The 22,434-nt window shown below is 52.5% G+C and overlaps 3 protein-coding genes across 3 annotated transcripts; 1 reads left to right on the top strand and 2 right to left on the bottom strand.

Moving 5' to 3' along the window:
- Nucleotides 1-261: 261 nt before the first annotated feature.
- On the bottom strand, nt 262-765 carry VOLCADRAFT_34271 (uncharacterized protein; the record flags this gene model as incomplete). Its single annotated transcript, XM_002951146.1, has 1 exon — nt 262-765. A coding segment is annotated over one exon (504 nt), but the record flags the coding sequence as incomplete, so codon positions are not given.
- Nucleotides 766-8,594: 7,829 nt separating this feature from the next.
- Nucleotides 8,595-17,462, top strand: VOLCADRAFT_91779 (uncharacterized protein; the record flags this gene model as incomplete). The annotated part of the gene is made up of 14 exons (XM_002951226.1): nt 8,595-8,597; nt 8,947-9,075; nt 10,340-10,395; nt 10,769-10,908; nt 11,203-11,475; nt 11,941-12,073; nt 12,213-12,645; nt 13,346-13,516; nt 14,414-14,450; nt 14,915-15,048; nt 15,402-15,435; nt 16,368-16,452; nt 16,796-16,964; nt 17,334-17,462. 14 exons carry the CDS (start codon nt 8,595-8,597, stop codon nt 17,460-17,462), a joined length of 1,926 nt encoding a protein of 641 aa, XP_002951272.1.
- A 1,156-nt stretch (nt 17,463-18,618) lies between these two features.
- On the bottom strand, nt 18,619-20,501 carry VOLCADRAFT_105033 (uncharacterized protein; the record flags this gene model as incomplete). The annotated part of the gene is made up of 2 exons (XM_002951145.1): nt 18,619-19,767; nt 19,947-20,501. 2 exons carry the CDS (start codon nt 20,499-20,501, stop codon nt 18,619-18,621), a joined length of 1,704 nt encoding a protein of 567 aa, XP_002951191.1.
- Nucleotides 20,502-22,434: the final 1,933 nt, after the last annotated feature.

Raw genomic sequence — 22,434 nt, 5'->3', positions numbered from 1 at the left:
ACATATGCAATATCCTTGCATATTGCATATTGCCCATGTTTGCATCTGCAATGTCCTTGCATATTGCATATTGCGTATGCTAGCATATGGCATGTGCTTGCAGATCGCATCTGATTGCATATGGCATATGCTTGCAGATCGCATATGCTTGCAGATCGCATATGCTTGCAGATCGCAGATGCTTGCAGATCGCATAATGGCATATGCTTGCAGATCGCATATGCTTGCAGATCGCATATGCTTGCAGATCGCATATGCTTGCAGATCGCATATGCTTGCACATCGCATATGCTTGCAGATCGCATAATGGCATATGCTTGCAGATCGCATATGCTTGCAGATCGCATATGGCATATGCTTGCAGATCGCATATGCTTGCAGATCGCATATGGCATATGCTTGCAGATCGCATATGGCATATGCTTGCAGATCGCATATGGCATATGCTTGCAGATCGCATATGGCATGTGCTTGCAGATCGCATATGGCATATGCTTGCAGATCGCATATGGCATATGCTTGCAGATCGCATAATGGCATATGCTTGCAGATCGCATAATGGCATATGCTTGCAGATTGCATAATGGCATATGCTTGCAGATCGCATAATGGCATATGCTTGCAGATCGCATATGGCATATGCTTGCAGATCGCAAATGCTTGCAGATCGCATAATGGCATATGCTTGCAGATCGCATATGGCATATGCTTGCATATGGCATATGCTTGCAGATCGCATAATGGCATATGCTTGCAGATCGCATAATGGCATATGCTTGCAGATCGTATAATGGCATATGCTTGCAGATCGCATAATGGCATATGCTTGCAGATCGCATATGGCATATGCTTGCAGATTGCATATGCTTGCAGATCGCACATGGCATATGCTTGCAGATCGCATATGCTTGCAGATCGCATATGGCATATGCTTGCAGATTGCATATGCTTGCAAATCGCATATGCTTGCAGACTGCGTATGCTTGCATAATGCAGATGCATGCGCATATACATAACATATTGCATATCGCATATCGCATATCGCATATCGCTGCATATGGCATATGCTTGCAGATCGCATATGCTTGCGGACGGCAAATGCATAGCATAGCATAGCATAGCGTAGCATAGCGTAGCATAGCGTAGCATAGCATAGCATAGCATAGCATAGCATAGCATAGCATAGCATAGCATAGCATAGCATAGTATAGCGTAGCATAGCATAGCATAGCAACGAGGCGCATAGCATAGCATAGCATAGCATAGCATAGCATAGCATAGCATAGCACATGTGCAAGCATATGTGCTCTGCAAGCATATGTGATCCGCAAGCATATGCGATCTGCAAGCATATGCGATGTGCAAGCATATGCGTTCAGTAACAAAAACAAGAAAGCATGAAAACATGGAAACGTGAAAACCATCGCAGGACTCGAACCTGCTGTCCAGCAAGTGCTATGCTATGCTATGCTATGCTGCGCTATGCTATGGTATGCTATGCTATGCTGCGCTATGCTATGCTATGCTGCTCTATGCTATGCTATGATATGCTATGCTGCGCTATGTTATGCTATGCTATGCTGCGCTATGCTATGCTATGCTGCGCTGCGCTATGCTGCATATGCTTGCACATCGCACATGCTTGCAGATCGCATACGCTTGCATATCCCATATGCTTGCAGAGCGCATATGCTTGCAGATTGCATATGCTTGCACATCGCATATGCTTGCAGATCACATATGCTTGCATACTGCATATGCTTGCAGATAGCATAGCATAGCATAGCATAGCACAGCATAGCATAGCATAGCATAGCATAGCATATGCTTGCAGATCGCATGTGGCATATGCTTGCAGATCGCATATGGCATATGCTTGCAGATCGCATATGCTTGCAGATCGCATATGCTTGTAGATCGCAAATGCTTGCATATGAGATCGCATATGCTTGCAGATTGCATATGCTTGAATATGAGATCGCATATGCTTGCAGGTCTCATAAGCTTGCATATGAGATCGCATATATATAACATTAAAACATATTGCACCTTGCATAATGCATATTGCATATTGCATACCACATATCGCATATCGCATATCACAGCATATCACATATCGCTGCATATCGCATATCGCTGCATATCACATATCGCTGCATATTGCATATCGCTGCATACTTAACGCATATCGCTGCATACACATACATATCGCATATCGCTGCATACATATCGCATATCGCTGCATACATATGGCATATCGCTGCATACACATACATATCGCATAGCATATAGCATAGCATATAGCATAGCATATAGCATAGCATATAGCATAGCATAGCAACGAGGCGCATAGCATAGCATAGCATAGCATAGCGCAGCGCAGCATAGCATAGCATAGCTCAGCATAGCATAGCATAACATAGCGCAGCATAGCATATCATATCATAGCATAGCGCAGCATAGCATAGCATAGCGCAGCATAGCATAGCATATCATAGCATAGCGCAGCATAGCATAGCATAGCATAGCACTTGCTGGACAGCAGGTTCGAGTCCTGCGATGGTTTTCACGTTTCCATGTTTTCATGCTTTCTTGTTTTTGTTACTGAACGCATATGCTTGCACATCGCATATGCTTGCAGATCGCATATGCTTGCGGATCACATATGCTTGCAGAGCACATATGCTTGCACATCGCATATGCTTGCACATCGCACATGCTTGCAGATCGCATACGCTTGCATATCCCATATGCTTGCAGAGCGCATATGCTTGCAGATTGCATATGCTTGCACATCGCATATGCTTGCAGATCACATATGCTTGCAGAGTGCATATGCTTGCACATCGCATATGCTTGCAGATCGCATATGCTTGCAGATCACATATGCTTGCAGATCGCATACGCTTGCACATCCCATATGCTTGCAGAGCGCATATGCTTGCACACCGCATACGCTTGCAGATCACAAATGCTTGCAGAGTGTATATGCTTGCACATTGCATATGCTTGCAGATCGCATATGCTTGCACATCGCATATGCTTGCAGATCACATATGCTTGCATACTGCATATGCTTGCAGATAGCATAGCATAGCATAGCATAGCACAGCATAGCATAGCATAGCATAGCATATGCTTGCAGATCGCATATGGCATATGCTTGCAGATCGCATATGCTTGCAGATCGCATATGCTTGTAGATCGCAAATGCTTGCATATGAGATCACATATGCTTGCAGATCGCATATGCTTGCATATGAGATCGCATATGCTTGCAGGTCTCATAAGCTTGCATATGATATCGCATATATATAACATTAAAACATATTGCACCTTGCATAATGCATATTGCATATTGCATACCACATATCGCATATCGCATATCGCATATCACAGCATATCACATATCGCTGCATATCGCATATCGCTGCATATCACATATCGCTGCATATTGCATATCGCTGCATACATAACGCATATCGCTGCATACACATACATATCGCATATCGCTGCATACATATCGCATATCGCTGCATACATATGGCATATCGCTGCATACACATACATATCGCACAACGCTGCATATCGCATAGCACACACATCGTTGCATACATATCGCATATCATTGCATATCGCATATCGCTGCATATCGCATATTACATTACATAATATCGCACATATGCATATATGCAAAAATGCAAATATGAAACATAAAACATTACTTTGCTCGGGATCGAACCGGCGACCTCCCATTCTTTTTGGCGCGGTCTTAAGCGCGTACGGCACGCTCCCGACCCGGAATTTCCAAAACGCTCCGGACAACCGGACATCGAACTCGGCATAGGCCTCCGCTCATAACATATGAGCTACGGCGACCTTTTGTGTACCCATCGCCCATCCACCTTTTCCCCCTTGACGTCGTACATGTCGTACATGATAGGCCCAACTGGAGGAGGCGGGCCGGGAGGCGGCTCTCGCTCGAGCTCTGTCGGACGGCTGGCAGCGTGAGCTCTTGGAGGCGCGGGCGCGGATCTCCTCGCTGACTAAGGAACTGGAGGTGGGGCCGGAGAGGGACGGATTGTGTGCGTGTGTGTGTATGTGTGTGTGTGTGTGTATGTGTGTGTGTGTGTGTGTGTTACATATCGATTTGGCCCTGTGTTAGATTGTGCTATTCTTTACTATGCTGTGCTTTGCTATTTACTACTGCTGTGCTCTGTCATACTTTGTTAAATTTCATTCATACATGTGCTTTGTCGTGCTGTGGTACGACATCGATACGACATTGAAAATTATCGTACACGTGGCCATGTTACGCTGAGAGTAGCTTTGTCCTGCTCTTTGTTTGACCTTATAAATTTTCGTTCGTTTGTTCGTTTGTTCGGATCCCTCCCCCTCTCCCTCCTCTACCCCGCAGACAGCTCGCTCGCAGCTGAGTGACGGAAAGGTGGAGCACGTGCGCACAGGTGCGGCTGCTGAGGGGCTGGTGGCGGCTCTGCGGGCCCAGCTGGCCAGCAAAGATGAGGACCTGCGGCGGGCCCGCCTCGATGCGGCCGCAGTGCAGAAGCAGCTGGAGAAGGTGGGGAATGGGATGGGGGGTCGATGGGGGGGCGAAAGGGGGGGGGATAGGAAGATGAACACCACAGACGGGTGAAGCTGATACCCGGGAGGGAGGGATAGATGGATACTCCCCTCTCCCCTCTCCCCTCTCCCCTCAAGGGGGGAACAAAGGGGGGCGGGGGGGGAGGGGAGCCGGGGGTCTTCTGTGTCGGTCCCGGCATGCACATGTGTAAACCTGTATATCTGTATGTGTGTACCTCCGAATTGCAGCAAACCTGAGTATTGACATTGTGAGTGGACCGACCCACGGGACGGAGATAGATGCTCACCGGGAATGGAGGGTGGCTGTTGATTACGTGGGTTACGAATACCGTACAAGTGTGTGGGGGAAAAGAGGGAAGGCGTCCATAAGACACAGGGGATCCCCCCACGTCTTACATGATCCCCCTACTGCCGCAGCTGGCTGCTGCAGCTGGCATTGCGGCCTGCTGGGCATATTTCTGTGATAGCGGTTAATGTTTTGGGGCCCTCACAGCTTCTCCTGCCTATGACACGTATTTTCATGTTGTTGTGTTGTCGTTGTTGTCCTGTTTCGATGTGTTGCCTGATCAGGCCATCGAGCGGCTCCAGCGCGAGGTCGATGCTAGCGCTGCCGAGGTGGCCAGACTGAAGGTGTGTGGGGGAGGTGTGTGAGGGTGCGGTGTGTGGGGGAGGTACGTGGGGTGGGGGGGTTGCGGTGTGTGTGTGTGTTTGTTGTGGTGGTTTACTTGGTTTTGGCGGGGAAGGAAGGATGGATTATAAACCCGGTTGACGTACGAATGGTAATAGTTTCCGTTATTTTTGCGGTGATGGTCTTTGGCATGACATTGGGAGAAGCAACACTAAAAACCCCGTGAACACACTAAAACCCTAAAACCCTAAACCCCCCAGGCTGATTAACCCCTGCCCCAACATGTGCTGCGTGTGCAGGGCACCGAGGATGCTGCGGCGTTGTTCACCCGCCTCCCTCCTCGGGCTCGAGTGGCTACCGTACACGAGGAGCTGGAGGCGCTGAGGAAGTGAGAGCAAGGGGGGAGATGAGCGGGAGGGGGGAGTGGGACGGGGGAGGGGGGAGGGGGGAAAGACGAACCACACGCGATTGAAGCTGCTGCCAGGGCAAGATAGTAGCAAACGTAAAAACTGACCGAAAGGCGTCCGTGGCGACTGTGACGACTGTAACCTCGGGATGACGAAGTGACGTAGATGTTGGAACTCCTACCTACCTAAGCCGCCAGAAATAAAAAGCTGAATAGTATAGCCAATCCGTAAAGTAGTAGGTGTAAAAATAGTAGTGAAGGCGGCGAGTAAAATAGTGCTGACGTAAAAGTGGCGTAAAGTTGCTGGCCAGGAGAGAAGGCTGAATTGCTGATACTGAAAGGCTGCCGGTAGGGAGGGGGGGGAGGTAATGACCTTTGGTGGGGAAGGCGGCGAAGGGTCCAGGAATTAGCAGCAGCAGCAACAGCAGCAGCAACAGCAGCAACAGCAGCAGCAGCAGCAACAGCAGCAAAACAGGAGCAGGAGGAGGAGCATGGACTTTGGAATGGGGCCCTGTAGTGGCGGTAAAACCCGTCAGGCAATCCAACGCATACACACACAATAGCATATACACACATGCATGCATGCATACAGTCTCCCGCCCATCGTCTTTTCTCTCAGATTCCTCCTCGTCCCATTTGTCATGCCGTACATAGGGCCCTTCGGGACCGAGCGGCGGGCGGCGATCCTCACCAACATCACCACCATCGAGGCGGCGGTGGCGGCGGTGGCGGGTTACTGCCCATGAGCGCTCCCGTACAAGATCCGTACTCCCCCACAAGCCCGAGAGTTTCCTCATCGCTTCCGGCGCTTGTAGGGGCATTAGGGCCAGGTGGCAACGGTAACGGTAACGGTAACGGTAACGGCTATGTTGGCGGTGGAGGGGGAGGGGGAGGGGGAAGTGGAGTTCTGGGGGTGGCGGGTGGGGGGTTTGGCAACGCGGGAAAGGTGGGTTCGGAACGTCTTGCTGCGCATTTAAGACAAAAAACACGATGACGACGATGACGATGATAACGATGACGATGATGATGAAGACGAAGATGATAATGATGAGAGGGAAGGAAAGGGGGGAGAGGGGAAAAGGCGGATGCGGCCAACGACAGTACTACGACCAAAGTCCTCAGATCACTGTTACGATTCGTCATAGTGATGGTGGCAGAGTTGCTGTTGCTGCTGCCTGAATGACAAGACAATAGGCTTTGGCCGTGTGTGAATGTGTGTATTGTTGGCCGTACATGCGATGATTCCCTTGCCGTACAGCCGCGCAAGAAGAGAAAGTCGCTTACGTCAAGATACGAGCATGGCCGCCCTGTGTGGGTGCAATGAGCACATGTTCCGTCTCAAAAATCGCGTCGCCCTGCTTATAGGCAGTTACGTCTCCCTATTTGGTGCACATGTTCATTCTTACGCTCGTTATTTTATTTTTGTTTTTTATTGTTGTTTGATTATCATGATAGGTTAAGCGAGCGTTCGGAATGCTGCCTGTGGGGGACGTCGGCAGGTTGGATGTGGAAATGGTAGTCACAATGAGTGTATGTATGTGTGTGTGGTGGTGGGCGGGCCGAACATTCGGATGTGAAAGAACTGTACTTCTACCAACCGTCGCTGTTGTGTGGCCGCTTGTTGGTGAGTTGGCGGGGTGTGCTGGGAAGTGGTGTGCGAGTTGCGAGGTCTTCAAACCGAACACCGCACGCACCGAGGACGTCGTTGTTGTTGTTGTAAAAGAGGACCTTGTTGTTGTAAGTAATGGTGTGGTTGTTACAGTGGGCTCCAGGCTTACGAAGAGTAGAGCCAGCGTGCTAGCGGGCCGTGCATGACTGCACTAGAGACTAACTGTGAGTAGCGGTGTATCTGATGATGCTGCAGCTGATACTTCCTGTAGATGCGCCGCAGAGCACACAACAGTGGTCATTCACTACTTGCAAATCATGCTTATTAAAAAACCAAAACCTTACTTCTTATCCTTACGCCGTTGACGACCGTTTCGAGCGGGCTTCACTAAAACAAAAACTTTTTTTATTTTTTTTTGTAATGTAATGTTACAGAGTGGGAGGCTTCTGGGCCGCTTTATCACATTGTCAGTTCTAGATCATTTATCACCTTAGCACTATCCACCACTACCACACTGTACTTCGCCATACGAACTGTAAGTCCAAGGCGGCGGATCCAGCCTTCAGGGTCCCCTCCTCATCCATTCACCCGAACACCCGAAGAGACGAAGGGTTCGGCAATCGCCACCAATCCAGCGTGCGAATCTGGTCCATCAACTGTGACCTCAACTCCACATCTCAGCAGCTAGCCATAATCTCGCGCTCCCGACTAATTCGGGGGTCTCCCCAGGAATCGAACCCAGGACCTTAAACCGCTAATTGCAGTAGTGTCAACCCAGACCAGACATAAAAACTTTTTTTATGATTGGACCTCGGCTGGAGCATTTTTTTCTGGACAAATCCTGTTCACCGCTACCACTTCGCTGATGGATAAATGATCCACGGAGGCAAGGATTGAGAGTTGAACAGGATGGAGAAATGAACCTTGGATTACAAGGACAGACAATGGACAGTTGGACAAGGTCCCGTCGCGCTGCAACCAACAGCGCTGCTGAACCCGTGAAGACGTTTTTTTGTAAAGCAAGCCGTGTTTTTTTATTTAGCTGTCGCGGCTGCACAGCCGGTAGCACACTTTCACTTTGAATATCAGTTCTTCAGACCAGCTAAAACGGAAACTGGTGCGCGGTATCTTTCTCTATCAGACAGATAGATAAATCTGCAGGACGGCCCTTTAAAGTGTAGAACCCAACACCGAGGGTGCGTCAAGAAAACGCAGCAGCACGGCCAACGGTGCAGCTCTGGCTATCTAAGCGCGCCCAGCTCTCCGTATATAGCCTATTACTACACATACATAAATAATAAACACACAAACGCATAGCGTAAATAATATCAACTATAAAACAGATTTTTATGGTGAGCTTGATCTGTTCGATTAACTAATTTTTATTAGGAATATGTGCGCGAGTGCAGGTCAGGGGTCTGGTTATTATCGTCTGCCGGTTATGGCAGCTTCGTCCTCGGTGGTGCTGCTGCTATTCCTGCTGCTGCTATTCCTGCTGCTGCTACTGCTACTGCTACTGCCAATGCTTGCTATCGCCGCTATTGCTGTTACTGCTGCTACTACTGCTACATGGTTAACAGGAACATCCCAGAAAAAATGCGCGCGGCGCCATTCATTGTGAAATCCGGTTCCCAATATCTCGTTCGTCTTCCTCTTCATCTGTGCCTCCGCCTCGACCTTGCAATGTCACTTCCCGGGCAGGTCATGGAGGACGCCGTCTCCACGGATTCCTGGCATTTTCCCCCGCCGCAGCCACCGCCATCACCGCCATCACCGGCATCAGAATCCGCAGTATCCTACGCAATCACCCCTCCTCACCCCAACATCGCCGTGGGCTTAGACTTCGGAACCTATGCCACTGGGTTTGCGTATTGCGAGCTCCAAAGCGGGGGAGGTGGCTCTAGGACCGACCCGCGGGTCCGTCTGCATCTTTCCTGGCCCGAACAGCCAACTGCGGACCCCAAAACTCGGACCGCCGTTTTATACAGAGGCAGGCACTTGGTGCGTGTGTACGTGCATACAGACGTACATTGATGTGCTAAATGTACGGGTCATTTTATATACGCATGCATGTGTGTATGTATATATGTATGTCTATACGTCTCAAGGGGAACTAATGGCCGGCTTTCAGGAAAAAGGCACAGAAGAAAAAAATGTGCAAGGCGGCGTGTACGACAATACTGAGCGAATCAGGAACCAACGGAAACAACAACACATGAGTGCGACGTACGGCAACTTTTTTGTGTACTTACAAATGTGAAAGCATGCTTTTGTGTCTATGCATGATAAGCCTTTGTGCGTATGTATGTATGTATGTATGTTGTTACAGGGTGGTTAACTTCGCCAGCGGCCCCCTTTCCCGGGGCAGTCCCTGCTCTCCCCTGCTAGAGGGGCACCCTAATCCGTCACCCCATCCGACTTCAGAATGTATTCGTTGAGTTCGGCAACTCACCACCAGCATCCAACCAAATCTAGCGGATCAACGGCGCATCAACTTAGTTCCTGGTCAGCTCGCAAGTTGATATTATCACGTCCTACACCGTCCATAAGATGGGGGGCCACCTCCCATTTCATCACTCCTCAAACACCCGAGGAGCCGGCAGGCGGATTTGAACCCGGGTCGACTGGGTCAACTGGGAGCAGAAGTCAGGCCTTAACCTCTGCCAGCCGCCTGCCGATATATATATATATGTATGTATGTATGTATGTATGTATGTATGTACGTACCTGTCTAGGAGGCCTGGGGCTGGACCGCGTGGCGCCGTTGGGCATCCATGAGCCGTGTGGAGCGGGCGGAGGGCGGCTACAGCTATCTGACGGGTTTTAAGCTGCTACTGCTGGAGGATTCTGAATCCGGAATCAGCAGTAGCTACAGCGGCGGCGACAGGGACCTTAATGGTGGTGATGCTGACGGCGATCCCGACGGCTGCCACGGCGGCGGCAGCAGCTGTACGGCAGCGGATCCGGATCCGGCAGCGGCGGCGGCGGCGCTGGGCCATTCCCCCCACAGGCTGCGGTCGGCGCTGCGTGCATCGCTGCCACCTGGTTTGACTGCCGTACATGTCGTGACGGACTTCCTAGCTGCCGTACGCAGGTGCGCGCGTTGGGGGCCAACCGCGTCCTTTTGTGGACTTCCAAGTTAGTTGGACGGTTAGTTGGACGGTTAATGGCTGGATGAGTTCAGGCGAGAGAATGGCGACATCTGCGTCATGAAGATGACGCGTCCGTTCTGTAGTGCTGTAGAGCTCTGTTCGATGTTGTAGTGTATCGGTGTATGTGCCGCATCACTTTAGCACCACGTTAATCATGCCGTGGAATGTACGGCGAGCGAAAGTGCATCACCCATGCCTCATCCCTTCTCTCGACGGTTACCACCACCGTATATAACCCACACAGTCCATATTCCCCCCCCCCCCCCACACACACACAAATAAGTTCCTAATTCCATTTACCTTTCACCCTGGATGTGCGGATATTTGCATGTACGGATATCTGCACATCTATATGTTCGTACGTCGTACAGGTACATTCTAAACCACCTGATGGGGCAACGTCTGTGTCGCGGTGGCTTTCACCCCGACCAAGTAGTTTGGTGCCTGACCATTCCGGCCATGTGGAGTGACGCCGCAAAAGATAAGATGCGCCAGGCAGCGCAACGAGCAGGTCAGTGCCGCGACGGTGGGTGGGCTGTAGGGTTACATATAAGTGTCGGTCACTTTCCAACAATACATATACATATGTATATATGTATGTATATATAATGATGTATATATTTGTATATATAGCGGAATGTGAGATCAGTTGTAGAACCCCGAGGGATCCGCGGCATTTCGCGGCTCCTAACGTGTATAGGTGTCGTATGCTGTAATTGTACGTCCGTGCAGTACATTCCTCGTTGGTTTTCTCTGCAAGGGCTTGTGACGTGCGGAGGCGTGTGTGCGTATGTATACGACGCAGGGTACTTCCGTACGACTAACGCCTCGTCTTTGCTGCTGACGCTCGAACCTGAGGCGGCGGCCCTCTCCGCGACAATGGCAGCGGCGGCGACGGATGCCGTACCTGCCGTACCCGGGTCCCCCGCCGGGTCATGTGCTTGGCAGCAGCAGCCGCAAGTCAGTAGCCACCAGACAACGGAAGCAACGGCGGCGACGGCGGCGGCGGCATCGTCGCCTTCATCCTCCCCTTGTTTGACCGGCGGCGATGTACTGCTGGTGTTGGACTGTGGCGGAGGTACGGCAGATGTGACGTTGCACCGAGTCGTAATGCCTGGGGCCCCGCAAGCGCCCGGGGCCCCGCAAGCGCCAGCCGCTGCTGCAGCGGCGGCGGCGGCGGCGGCGGAGACAGTTTCCGTACCGCCCAGTACCGCTGGCGGGACCTCTCCTGCGAGTACCGGGGGCCGGGTGCGGCTGCGAGAAGCGGCTGTGGGCGACGGTAAATCTTTCAAGTCACTTCTCTTTTACGGGTCTGTCATTCCTTTCCTTTCTTTTTTCTTTCCTTTCCTTTTTTATTATTCTCCTTTATGAATGAAAATGAAACTGGCTGACGGTATTTTTTTAATTAGGGTTTTGCGTTTTACAACACCTTCTAGGACACGTGCACTTTTAGAATATGACAATCCCGTCCTCCTCCTCCTCCTCTTCCTCTATCTCCTCTATCTCCTCTTCCTCATCCCCGTTGCCGCTTTCACGCCAGCAGGCGCTCTGGCGGGAGGCTGTTTCGTGGATGACGCGCTATGGGCCGTGTTGCGGAGTGCGGCGATGGTGGGTGCGGACGCCTGGGACAGCTGGGTCGAGCAACACCCAGCGGATTGGACCCACCTGCGTGACACGTGAGTGGATCTCCGGGAATATGCCTTCCTGGATATAATGTTTTAGGATCCATCCTCTAGATCTAGATCTGGATCCTGATCCTGGCATACCCCAACCTTTAGATTGCTGTCGTCCACCCTTGTAAAACGGCACTTGCAGATGGGAGCAGGCAAAACGCTCCTTCCTAGGAGTGCCGCCGCCGCCGATGCCCGACCTCCTCCGCCCGGCGGCGATGTCTGCGGCTGTAGCGGCAGTGGCGGCGAGGCGGCCGACAAGCGCCGAAGTTCGTGGCAGTAGCGGCGCGGAGGCTGATGGAGAGGGGGCGCTGGAAGACGATGGGGACGCGGGGCCGCCCGAAACGGTCGTGAACGAGACGCCCGAAACGGCCGCGGAGACGGAGGGGACGTCGTACATCCATGACGCTGCGGATGACGGTGACGGTTACCCCAATGACGACAGCCTCGAATGGGTCGTACAACCTCTACTTGGAGCCGACATGCAGTACGATCCGCATGACATGTACGGCAAGTACGACATTTTATTGCGGTTACCACAGAGCCTTGTAGATTTGTTGCCAGCGCAAGCGCGCCAGGTGAGTGATGTTGGCGAGAGGGGCATGGGTAATGGGTAGGGGACATGAGGGCCTGAGGAATGGTGGGACGGAAGGGGGGGGGGAGCTGTTGCGTTCTCGCGGGCTAGTGGTGTAGTACCTAAGAGCCTAACTCACCTCACAAGGTCAACAGGGACATGCAAATTCAAGTGCAACGTTATTGCTTCACCTTCGTTGCGTCCGGTCCGTTCAGGGCCATGTAAACCAACGCAATATGAAAGGGAGTCCTTATTCTTGCCGTACACCGTACATCTCCCCTTTGCACGTCGAGGTGGAACACGTCACCCATGTTCGTCTTTTTGACGGCGGCTAGCCGCTACTGCCGCACGATTGCCGTACGTGTACAGCAGCTGGATCGCAAAGGGCCCTGCTTCTGCCACAGCGTCAGGAGGACAACGAAGATGATGACCACATCAGGCCACCAGGCGGCACCACAACCACGCGACATCCCTCCCCTCTCCTCCCCCCCCCTCCTCCTCGTCGTCGTCGCCGCTGCCGACGCCGACGCCGCCGCTGTCGCTGTCGCCGTCATCTATCCATGCCGCTACTCCTACCTCTACACCTCTACCTCTATACCCCTACCTCTATACCTCTATACCTCTTACCACTACCACTACTGCCACTGACGGACCTGGTGACCCTGGTGGGCCCCGGTGGTGTCAATAATCCTGGTCGCGTGCAGGGGCAGCGGACGCGTCTGCCGTGGCTGCTGCCTTCTGCCGTACCTCCGGCGCTCGTACTGCCGGGTGCCCTCCTTGAGCAGTCCGTATTCGGTCCGGTGGTGGACGTGATCGTGGGGCTGGCTAAGAGGGTGGCGGAGGAGGGCCGCGGCAACGGTCTTCCCCCGACGAAGGTGAGCCCCGAACGACGGCTTAATGCCGATTTGACCACCGCTCCTTCACACCAAACCCCAATCTCGCCCTAAACCTCAACCTCTTGAGTCGTTGGAGATGAATAAACGTTTGATATTATCAAGTATGCTTGTTGTTGCTTTACTGGTTGCGATTGATTTGATTTTGCTGCGGCTGCTGTTGCTGCTGGGGCGGTTGTCGTGCGTATGTACGTACGTCTGGCGTGCGAAGGTACTCCTGGCGGGAGGCTTCGCTGACTCGCCGTACCTGCAACGCCGTGTGCGGGCCGAGGTCGCTTCGGAGGTGCTGGACTATCCAGGGTCACCAAGACCACCACCACCACCACCACCACCACCACCACCACCAACAACAACAACAACAACAACAACAACGGCGGCGGCGGCGGCGGCGGCGGCGCCGCCGCCAGAGGAGCCATCGCTGCCGTTGCTGCTGCCGAAGGATCCCGCGGCTGCCGTGCTCACAGGTGCGGTGCGTTGGCCACTGCTACTGCCACTGCTGCCGCCACTGCTACTGCTACTGCCACTGCTACTGCCACTGCTACTGCCACTGCCACTGCTACTGCCACTGCTGCCGCCACTGCTACTGCCACTGCTACTGCCACTGCCACTGCCACTGCCACTGCTACTGCCACTGCCACTGCCACTGCCACTGCTACTGCCACTGCTACTGCTACTGCCACTGCTACTGCCACTGCCATTACTTACTGCTATTACCTACTGCTAAAAGTGGTGGTGCGATTGGCGCCGATCAATGCAGGGGGGAAAAAGGCACGGAAGAAATCCCTTCTTATGATGGGCGGTAGCCTATAAATAAATATATTTTAATATAACAACAATAAAAATCTATAATATCATTAAATCTTAATTATCTCTACCTAGATTCTCCCGGAAGGGGTGTGCCGTACGGGTGCGGGAGGTGCGTGGGTAGGTAGGTAGGTAGGCTCCTCCGTACCAGCGGTAGAAGGTAGGAAGGTATGTGCGTATGTATGTGCGAATTTGTGTAGATCTCCTTGCCGAGGTGGTGGTGTATTGGCATGGCATGGACATGCGCACGTAGAGGTTTGAGAGGACGTGCGCACGCATATAGGCTGTACTTGGGTAGTATAAGAGTTCCGTACACTAATGATGTAACGGCGCATTAAAACGTCGGGATGCCTCCCTTGAACCTGTACGGCTGGCAGAAGCAAGGCAGCGCAACGTGAAATCACAAACTAACTTTTTAACGGAACTTGAGAGAAACGTTGAACTTCCATGAGAAGGAGAAGCCAGGAAATTTGCAGCATAAGCTTGCCTGTGAGAATCGCTTAACTCGAAAAATATTATCTGGAAATATTGTTGCTGCCCTCGCCGCCGGCCGTGCGCTTGCATTTATCTACGCAGGTGCCGTACTGTACGGACGGGATCCCTCCAGCGTTTCAGCACGTGCCGTACGGCTGAGTTACGGTATAGCTGCTACAGCTCCGTGGTCAGAGGCGCACGAGGCCAGTCGGGCAGCTCGGGGCTACCCGGAGAAGGTGCGCGTGCGTGTACGAGAATGTGTATTTGTGTGTGTATTGTGTTCGTACACTACACGGCCTGACCTCGAGGATCCGAACTGATATTTTTGTTGCGGTGCAGGTGTTTTGAAAGTGTCGTGTGACACATGTGACTCTGTGACCTCGATGGCTCGATGGTGGAACTGTTTTCTTCTCGAACACATACATCGCTTTATTTCCCTTCGCCCTTTTTTTGTCAAGGGGACATTATAAAATTCATGTACATATGCGACATGCTGAACGTTAAGACTGAACGTTATCGGCCATGTCAAGACACATGAGTTCCCAAAACCTTTCCCTTCTCGCCGCTTTTTTCGGCCAACCAAAACCAGGCGCACAACACCGAGGATGGGTCCTATTTCGCCGGTGAGCAGTTTTAAAAAAATCAGTTGGCTTGCCTTATCGTACTGGCTTAGCCTTACCAGTCAGACACACACAGTCAGTTCGCGTACCTCTTCCCTACGTATGTATGTCGGGAAAGGAACTACTGCCTCATGAGGCCAGCATGCAGTCGAATGCCCAAATCAGCCGTTGACAACACTAGAGCTGACATAGAGCTAAACGCTCACGATAACGATCACGATCCGTAATCAGTACGAAACCACGTGTACATGTAACGACTTATTGAGCATCAAATTCTGTATATAAAGAAGGCTGGAAATCGTGCATCTAAATAATGTTGTCTATTAATTAGACGGTAAAAGGTTGCTAACTAAAGCCTTCGGCTGCAAGTCGCACCGGCTTTAGGCGATAGATAGGTGGCTGTAATCGAGATAGGTGGCGATAGGTGAACTATCGGGTCAGGTTGGCTAATAATAGACGACAAAAGATGCTAAAGCCAATAAGAAAAAAATATCTTTCAGATTGACACCGTAAACTTGGGTTATCAAGCGAATAACGTCCAGACAGTACCTAGCAACCGGTTGGTATTAACGCATGTATATCTGGCGTGCATGCGCTCGGCCATGGGTACGGATTGGTAAGGGTAAGTAAGTGGTCACGTGTCCGCCAAAACTCCGAATCCAAACACCCGCATGCAACGGTGTTGTGCCGTACTACTTCACAACACACGTAGCCCATGCCTTTGTCTCACCCACCTTCTCCACAAACCTAATAAAAACCAATAAAACTTCCTATCTGCCTACATACATACACACATACATACAACCTACCTGCCTACCCACCTGAGCATCATTCCCGACCTTATTGCTTGCCGCCTGTTTCTGCCTGTCCGCCTCCTGTCTCCACCTGCAAATTCCGCATCATGTCGCCGCTGCTGGCCTGACGATGTTTCTTAGATGACGTGTTTGCACCCTTCGTGCTTCGAGGCCAAGTAGTGGAGCCAGAAGAGGTCGTCGAGCGCTATTTCGCTCCCCTGCAAAAGTACGTACGTGTGCAAGCTCGTACGGGACTCGTACGTGCAAGCTCGTATGACACTCGTACGGCTGTTGGTCATACACTAGCTGCATGTATACGTGCTACTTTCTCGTACACCAAACACGGTGTTTAGCGCGGGCCGCGCACAGGCCGTCGCCGTGGGGCATAACAGGATTTCCGTGTGTGTGCGTGTGTGTGTGTGTGTTATGTAAAAAGTGTCGTTGTTGTTGCTGTTGTTGTTACGCATCTTTATAATGATAAATTATATAATCATAATAATTATAAAATTATACCCTAGGGATATAAAGCAAACGACAATGTGAGGCGGTTATTGCCGCTGCTGCTGCAGGTCGCAGGACAGCATATTCTTCGAACTGTACGGCACACATTCCCGTGACGCGTCGTACTTGAAGGAGCCGGGCATGCGGCACTTGGGTAGGGCTGTATTGAAGCTCCCAATGGGCTGGGAGCAGTGCGAGGAAGTACGGCGTGTGGGCAGCTGGGGTTACATCGTGCAGGTACGTGATAGGCTAGGTGGATGGGTAGGTGGATGGGTAAGCAGGTAGGTAGGTAGGTAGGTGGGTAGGTAGGTAGGTAGGTAGGTAGTTAGGTTGCTACGTATTTTTTTTCGGCTTAAAAGTGCGGCTTCTTATTTTCTATTCGCCTTGAACGGACTATTACTTCAATAATACGTTGCTAATGTTGCAGCTTTCGTAACTACGCTGTAATAACCGTCCCTTTTATGAATACCGAAAACCGTTTTGCGTGCCATTATTTGCTATGTAGTGTCATGGTGGTGTCCGGGTTTATTTATTCCGAGCGAGGTGACAATCCTTGGCGACGTGAATTATTTCCGCATGTTGACGTTTTCGCGTGCTGTACGACAGGGTGAACTCAAATTTGGCGCCACTGAGATTGTCTTGACGGGCCGCAACCCGCGAACCAACGAGACGGTCACGACCTCGGTGGAGTGGTCATCTGATGCAGCTCCATCAGCGCCATCGCATCCGCGTTAGAAATTACTGCTTTGCGTTAATCAAATATTGAACATTGTCGCTTTTTTGTTTCGAGGGACGGATGCACAGCTGCGACTTATTCCCTGCGAATTCCACTTTTCTTTTCCTGCTTCAACAGATGTTCACACGAGAGACCAGAACTCGCGTAGCTTCTGTAAAAGTAGTTTTCATAGTAATATAATGAATAATGAAAAAATGTTGTTTCATCACAGCAATTAGGATCTTCCAGAAGAAATATTTGAACGTGTTTGTGAGCGGTTGTTGCCAACTTAGACGCTGATAGACCGCTGCATCCGGCGTCAGTGTTCTTTTTTGTCGATATCGAGTTGGGTTTGATCTGCACGGCCATGCTCGTGTGATGTCTTGAATGTATGCGTCCTGCAACGTAGTTTGCCCCCGGGGCGTGTTTGCTGCAAAAATGTGCAATTATGTAAATAGGCATGGCTGATGAGTGGCCTCATTTAGGGTTTAGGGTTTCTTCGAATCTTCGGGCCGGGCTGTTGTCCGAATGTATATCCGTACGTACGGACCGCTTTCAAGCAATGCCGCTTTCATCAACTGACCAGGCGAAGGCATGTGAGTCGGACGAATCAAAGCCCCGCATCCAAGACCAACAACAGCAACTGCCTGCCGCGGGACAATGCTGCTCGTCCTAGATACATACTGCAGGGGAGGGGCTGCGGTAGTGCTCGGACAGCGTTAACTGCCAACTACCTAACCGTCCAGAAGCCCACCCAGCCCAGCCCAGCCCATGCGAGCTCTACCTGCCCAATCTTTGCCTGTGGGCGTTACACAGAGATCAGAAGTCAGAGGGCTACAGGCTTTTGCTGCGCGTACCCTCAAAAACGGGTCCTCGTTCTTGAAACCTCCTTATTGCGAGCGGTCCCCCGCTCTAATAAGCTATCTTTTATCATCCCTCATCACCAAGACGACGCAAACGCATCTGACGCAAAACAAAAAAAGGTAAACAGCTAAATGAGGTAGCTCACTGGGAAAAACGCCGCCGGCGATGAACTCACAGCGGACATCCCAGCTGGAGGATCGACATTTCCAGCCAGACGAGAACCAGTCGTACATAGTCGTACAAGACACGATAATAAATCAGAATCTTATAAGTTACGACAATGTGACTTGGTTTACGCGCGAGGAAGAGTAATCACCGTCGGAATCCCCAAGAGCGAAATGCAAAGTCCCTCCCGCCGCCGCCGCCGCTTCGGGTGCTGGCGGCGCCGTCACCACCACTCCATACAGGTCCCTCAGCCGCCGCCGCCGCCGCCTTCTGCCGTAGCAGCGCCGCCTCGCGCTCCGGCAGCCGCAACCCCCAAGCCCGCATCGCGTGTGCTACCCGTGTCGCGTCGTTGGACCGAAGTTGCCGTACCAACCGACGTAACGCCCCAACGAACACCCCCCCCATGTCCTCATCAGGCAGGTAGGCCTTGACGCTGGAGAGCGCCATCACCGTCCACGAAAGCCCCTCGCACGTCCACCTGCCGCCGCTGCCGCCGCCGCCGCCGCCGCTATCATCGCCGCCAAGTTCCTCGACCAGTCGCCGTTCCCAGCGCCGCGCCTCTGAAGCGGTGGGTTGGTACCCAAGGCCCACGGCGCTGTTCAGCGCGCGGGCCATCGCCGTACGTCCCGTACGGGCCGCTGCCTCTGGCGGCAACGCCAAGGCCATGTCGTGCAGCCGCCGTACAGTTTCCATACGTAGTTCCAGCCGCAGCAGTTGTGCGCCAACCAATAAGCAGTCGGGGTTCTCAAGCGGCGGCGACGCGTTGTACTCCAATTCCGTATCGCCGTACGACATGACGTCAATGACGGCCGCCAGACGGGCCTTGTGCCCAGGGTTCATTTTTGCGCCGCTGACGGCGGCCATACGAAACACGATTTGCGCCGTACGTGTACGATTCTCAGCCCAACTACTTCCTGTCCTGCCGCCACCACTGCCGACGCCGCCGCTGCGTGCCATACCCGCCAACGGCCCATTGGTGTCGTTGTACGCCGCCTCAGCAGCTCGTCCAGCTTCCATAGCCTGCAGCGTCGCCGCCTCCAATGCCGTACACAATGAGTCGCTCCAGGAATATTGATGACTAAGGCCCGCCATGCCGTACCATATCTGCGTAGCATCCCGTACATCCAGCAGTAGCTGTTCTGGCGGCGGCGGAGCCAGCAGCTGCTGTAGCAGCTCAACAGCGCGATCCTGTAGTCGCTGTAGCGCTCGTCTTGGGCTGTAGCCGTCGCCACCTTGCGCGTTGCCGAAGCCGTCTCTACCGCTCCTTTTGGAAAGCATCAGCGCGCGATCTCCGACCTATAGGTATCGAAAATCGGATACAGGTACAGATATATTACCGCATAATTTGTTGTTGTAATCGGTCGTGTGCTTAAATCACAATTACGTCTCCATCATTTCCTAGCTAAACTAGCTAAACTAAAATACAGATATCACTTAAAAGTTTACGCCGTTCACGCCATTCGACCTCGGCCCACCTTGGCCATACCCCACAGCACGTTGGCAATCTGCCGCAAGTCCATCTCATTCGCCGCCGTCGCCGTCGGCTCCAACAGTTGCCGTACAACCGCCGTACACGGCGAGGTCGACTCCGTGTCGTCGTCGTCGTCGTCGCCTTGCTTCTCCTTGTCTTCCGCCACAGAAGCCGTTCCACCGCTGCTGCCGCCGCGATAAGCGCTCTTCTCTCCCCCCTCCTGGAGCGGTCCCCTGGACTGCACGCTCCCAAGCCGTACCCACGCGGTCGCGATGTTGACTGCGGTCAACGCTTCCGGTGGTTGGTTTCGGAGCAGTTGCAGCAACTGCTGGCAGCTCTTAACTTCCTTCAACTGACGGCTCAAGGCGCTCCGTGGCGATCCGGCAGTCGAGGCCCGCCGAGCCGGGGAGTCCGTACGATCCGTACGATCCGCTGAAGCAAAGGCTTCGGAGCCGCTGTGTGGCTTTGGCTTATCAAGTGGAAATGCCGAAGAACGCCCGCTGCGTGCGCTGCGTTGACCGCTCATTCCCTTACGCCACTCTCGCTCATCTAATAACATTTCTTGCTGGTTATTTCGAGCGGATGATCCAGTGGCGCTCCCGTGCTCCCGTTTCCGGTCCCCCGGAACCCCCCTGCCCCTGCCCCTGCCACCATGAAAAAACCCCCTGTCACCGCCGCCGTGTGTACGGAAGCTGTTGCTACTGCTACTGCCCGCCTGCTCCCATTCCGCTTCCGTGAAATCATTGCTACTGCTGCGGCTGTGGCTGCGGTTGTTGTTATAGTTACTGCTACTGCGACTGTTGTCCGTGGCATCATAAGAAGGGCCCCGGTGCGGTCGCCTGCGACCGGCTCGTGAAGTGGGGGGAGGTTGCGTCTCCTGGCCGGGGCCGTTAGCAGTGGCGGCAGCAGCGGCAGTGGGGGGAGGGGGCATGTGGGCGCCTGGCCTCCTTCCGAAATAGCTGTTATGAAGGTTCCTGAAGCATAGAGCTGCGTTTGAGGCAGTGCGGTGAGAAGAAGGCATGAGGGTGCTGGAGCTCGGGGGCGGGCTAACAGCCATGGCCGCCTGCAGCACGCGGGGGAAGCAGGAGCGTGTGTTTCAAACGTAGCATAGCAGGCCGGCACGTGTGCGAGTTCGGCTCTGGGACTGTTGGTATGGTTTGGATGGAGCGAAATAGGTGCCGGTTGCGGGAGCCCGCAGGGCCATCCACTGCGATGGAGTGCAAGGTTTGTTCATCAAGAATTGACCCGACACGAACCTTCAGCGAGCGCATGCCCGAAGCGTTGCTGTAACCTGTAAATGCCCACATGCTTACGGCGTCCACCGGTTTACTACACTGTTCGCTGTTTGTAGCGTTTTTTAAAACCCGAGTGTGGCGGCTACTAATAGCCACCGGAAATGCAATAGTGCGGAATCATTGAGGCCCTTGGGGACGCGTGTGCATATTTACAGCCGATTAAGCCTGAAAGTTTCGCCTTCGTTGCGGGATTCCCATTGCTGATACGGTGCCGTGCAACCTTCGATAGCAAAACTCGTAGATGTGTTATTACGTCCAAGAGGCTCACGGGATATTGTGATGGTAGAGACGTAATTTTAGACGAAGTAAATTTTTTTGTCTATTGTTAGTCTTGGGGTCGACGATCAGTTTGCCCTCTTTAACAAGACATACAAGCGCTAATTCTTTTAAGAATGTCTACGCAATATTCCGAGTCCAGGCCGCTTCATGGTAGCGCGGTGCAGACGCCCCTTTACGAGAAGATGCGGGAGTACGCCCACAGCAACAAAGTACAGGAGCTCCTACAGAAGATGACGGCTGACCTTTTCGTTGAACGACCGCAAGAGCCAGTCGGCTGGATGATTAAATGGCTAGCAGAGGAGCAGAAGCGACAAGGTCTGGCATGACGCCGCGGAGCAGCGATGAGAGCCTTTGAAAAGGCATATAGTACTACGATAAGGATAACATTTCTGTTTGGACTGATCTACGCGCATAGTTCAGGATGTGTGGCTAAGGTGCGCAAGCGCGACTCCCAACATGTTGCCGTCTATGAAGCAGCAGCCCGCCACGTGAAAGGGATGTTGGAACAGCGAGACGCGAAAGAGATTTTGATCATTATGGAGCAAGAAAGGAGGTTGCCTTTCAGTAGGAGGACCCTTTGCAGATATGTGGACGTGGGCATCCAATGGGGAAGTGTTTCGCACGGCGGATGTGTTGGGGATAAGCACAGCAGGTGGACGGCACAGGGAAAGGTTTGGGTGCAACTTACGTCTCTTAAATGCTGTAACACAGATGCTGCAGTGTGTCCTTAGGACTTGAGTCGAGTGCCTTAGTGACCGGACTTGTTGTACTGCGGTCAGGTTCAGGGTGCAGTACCTGTAACACCTCTCCAAGCGTCTGAGACGTGGAATATCTGCTGTCTGTGCATATGTGAGTGCGCCATCATGCTTGTGAATTCCTCCCGGCTTTGACTTGTGTTGGGTTGGAAACCAACGGCAT

This window comes from Volvox carteri (genome assembly GCF_000143455.1).
Source record: "Volvox carteri f. nagariensis unplaced genomic scaffold VOLCAscaffold_22, whole genome shotgun sequence".
Classification (NCBI taxonomy): Eukaryota; Viridiplantae; Chlorophyta; class Chlorophyceae; order Chlamydomonadales; family Volvocaceae; genus Volvox; species Volvox carteri.
This window is presented reverse-complemented; position numbering and strand designations above follow the sequence as displayed.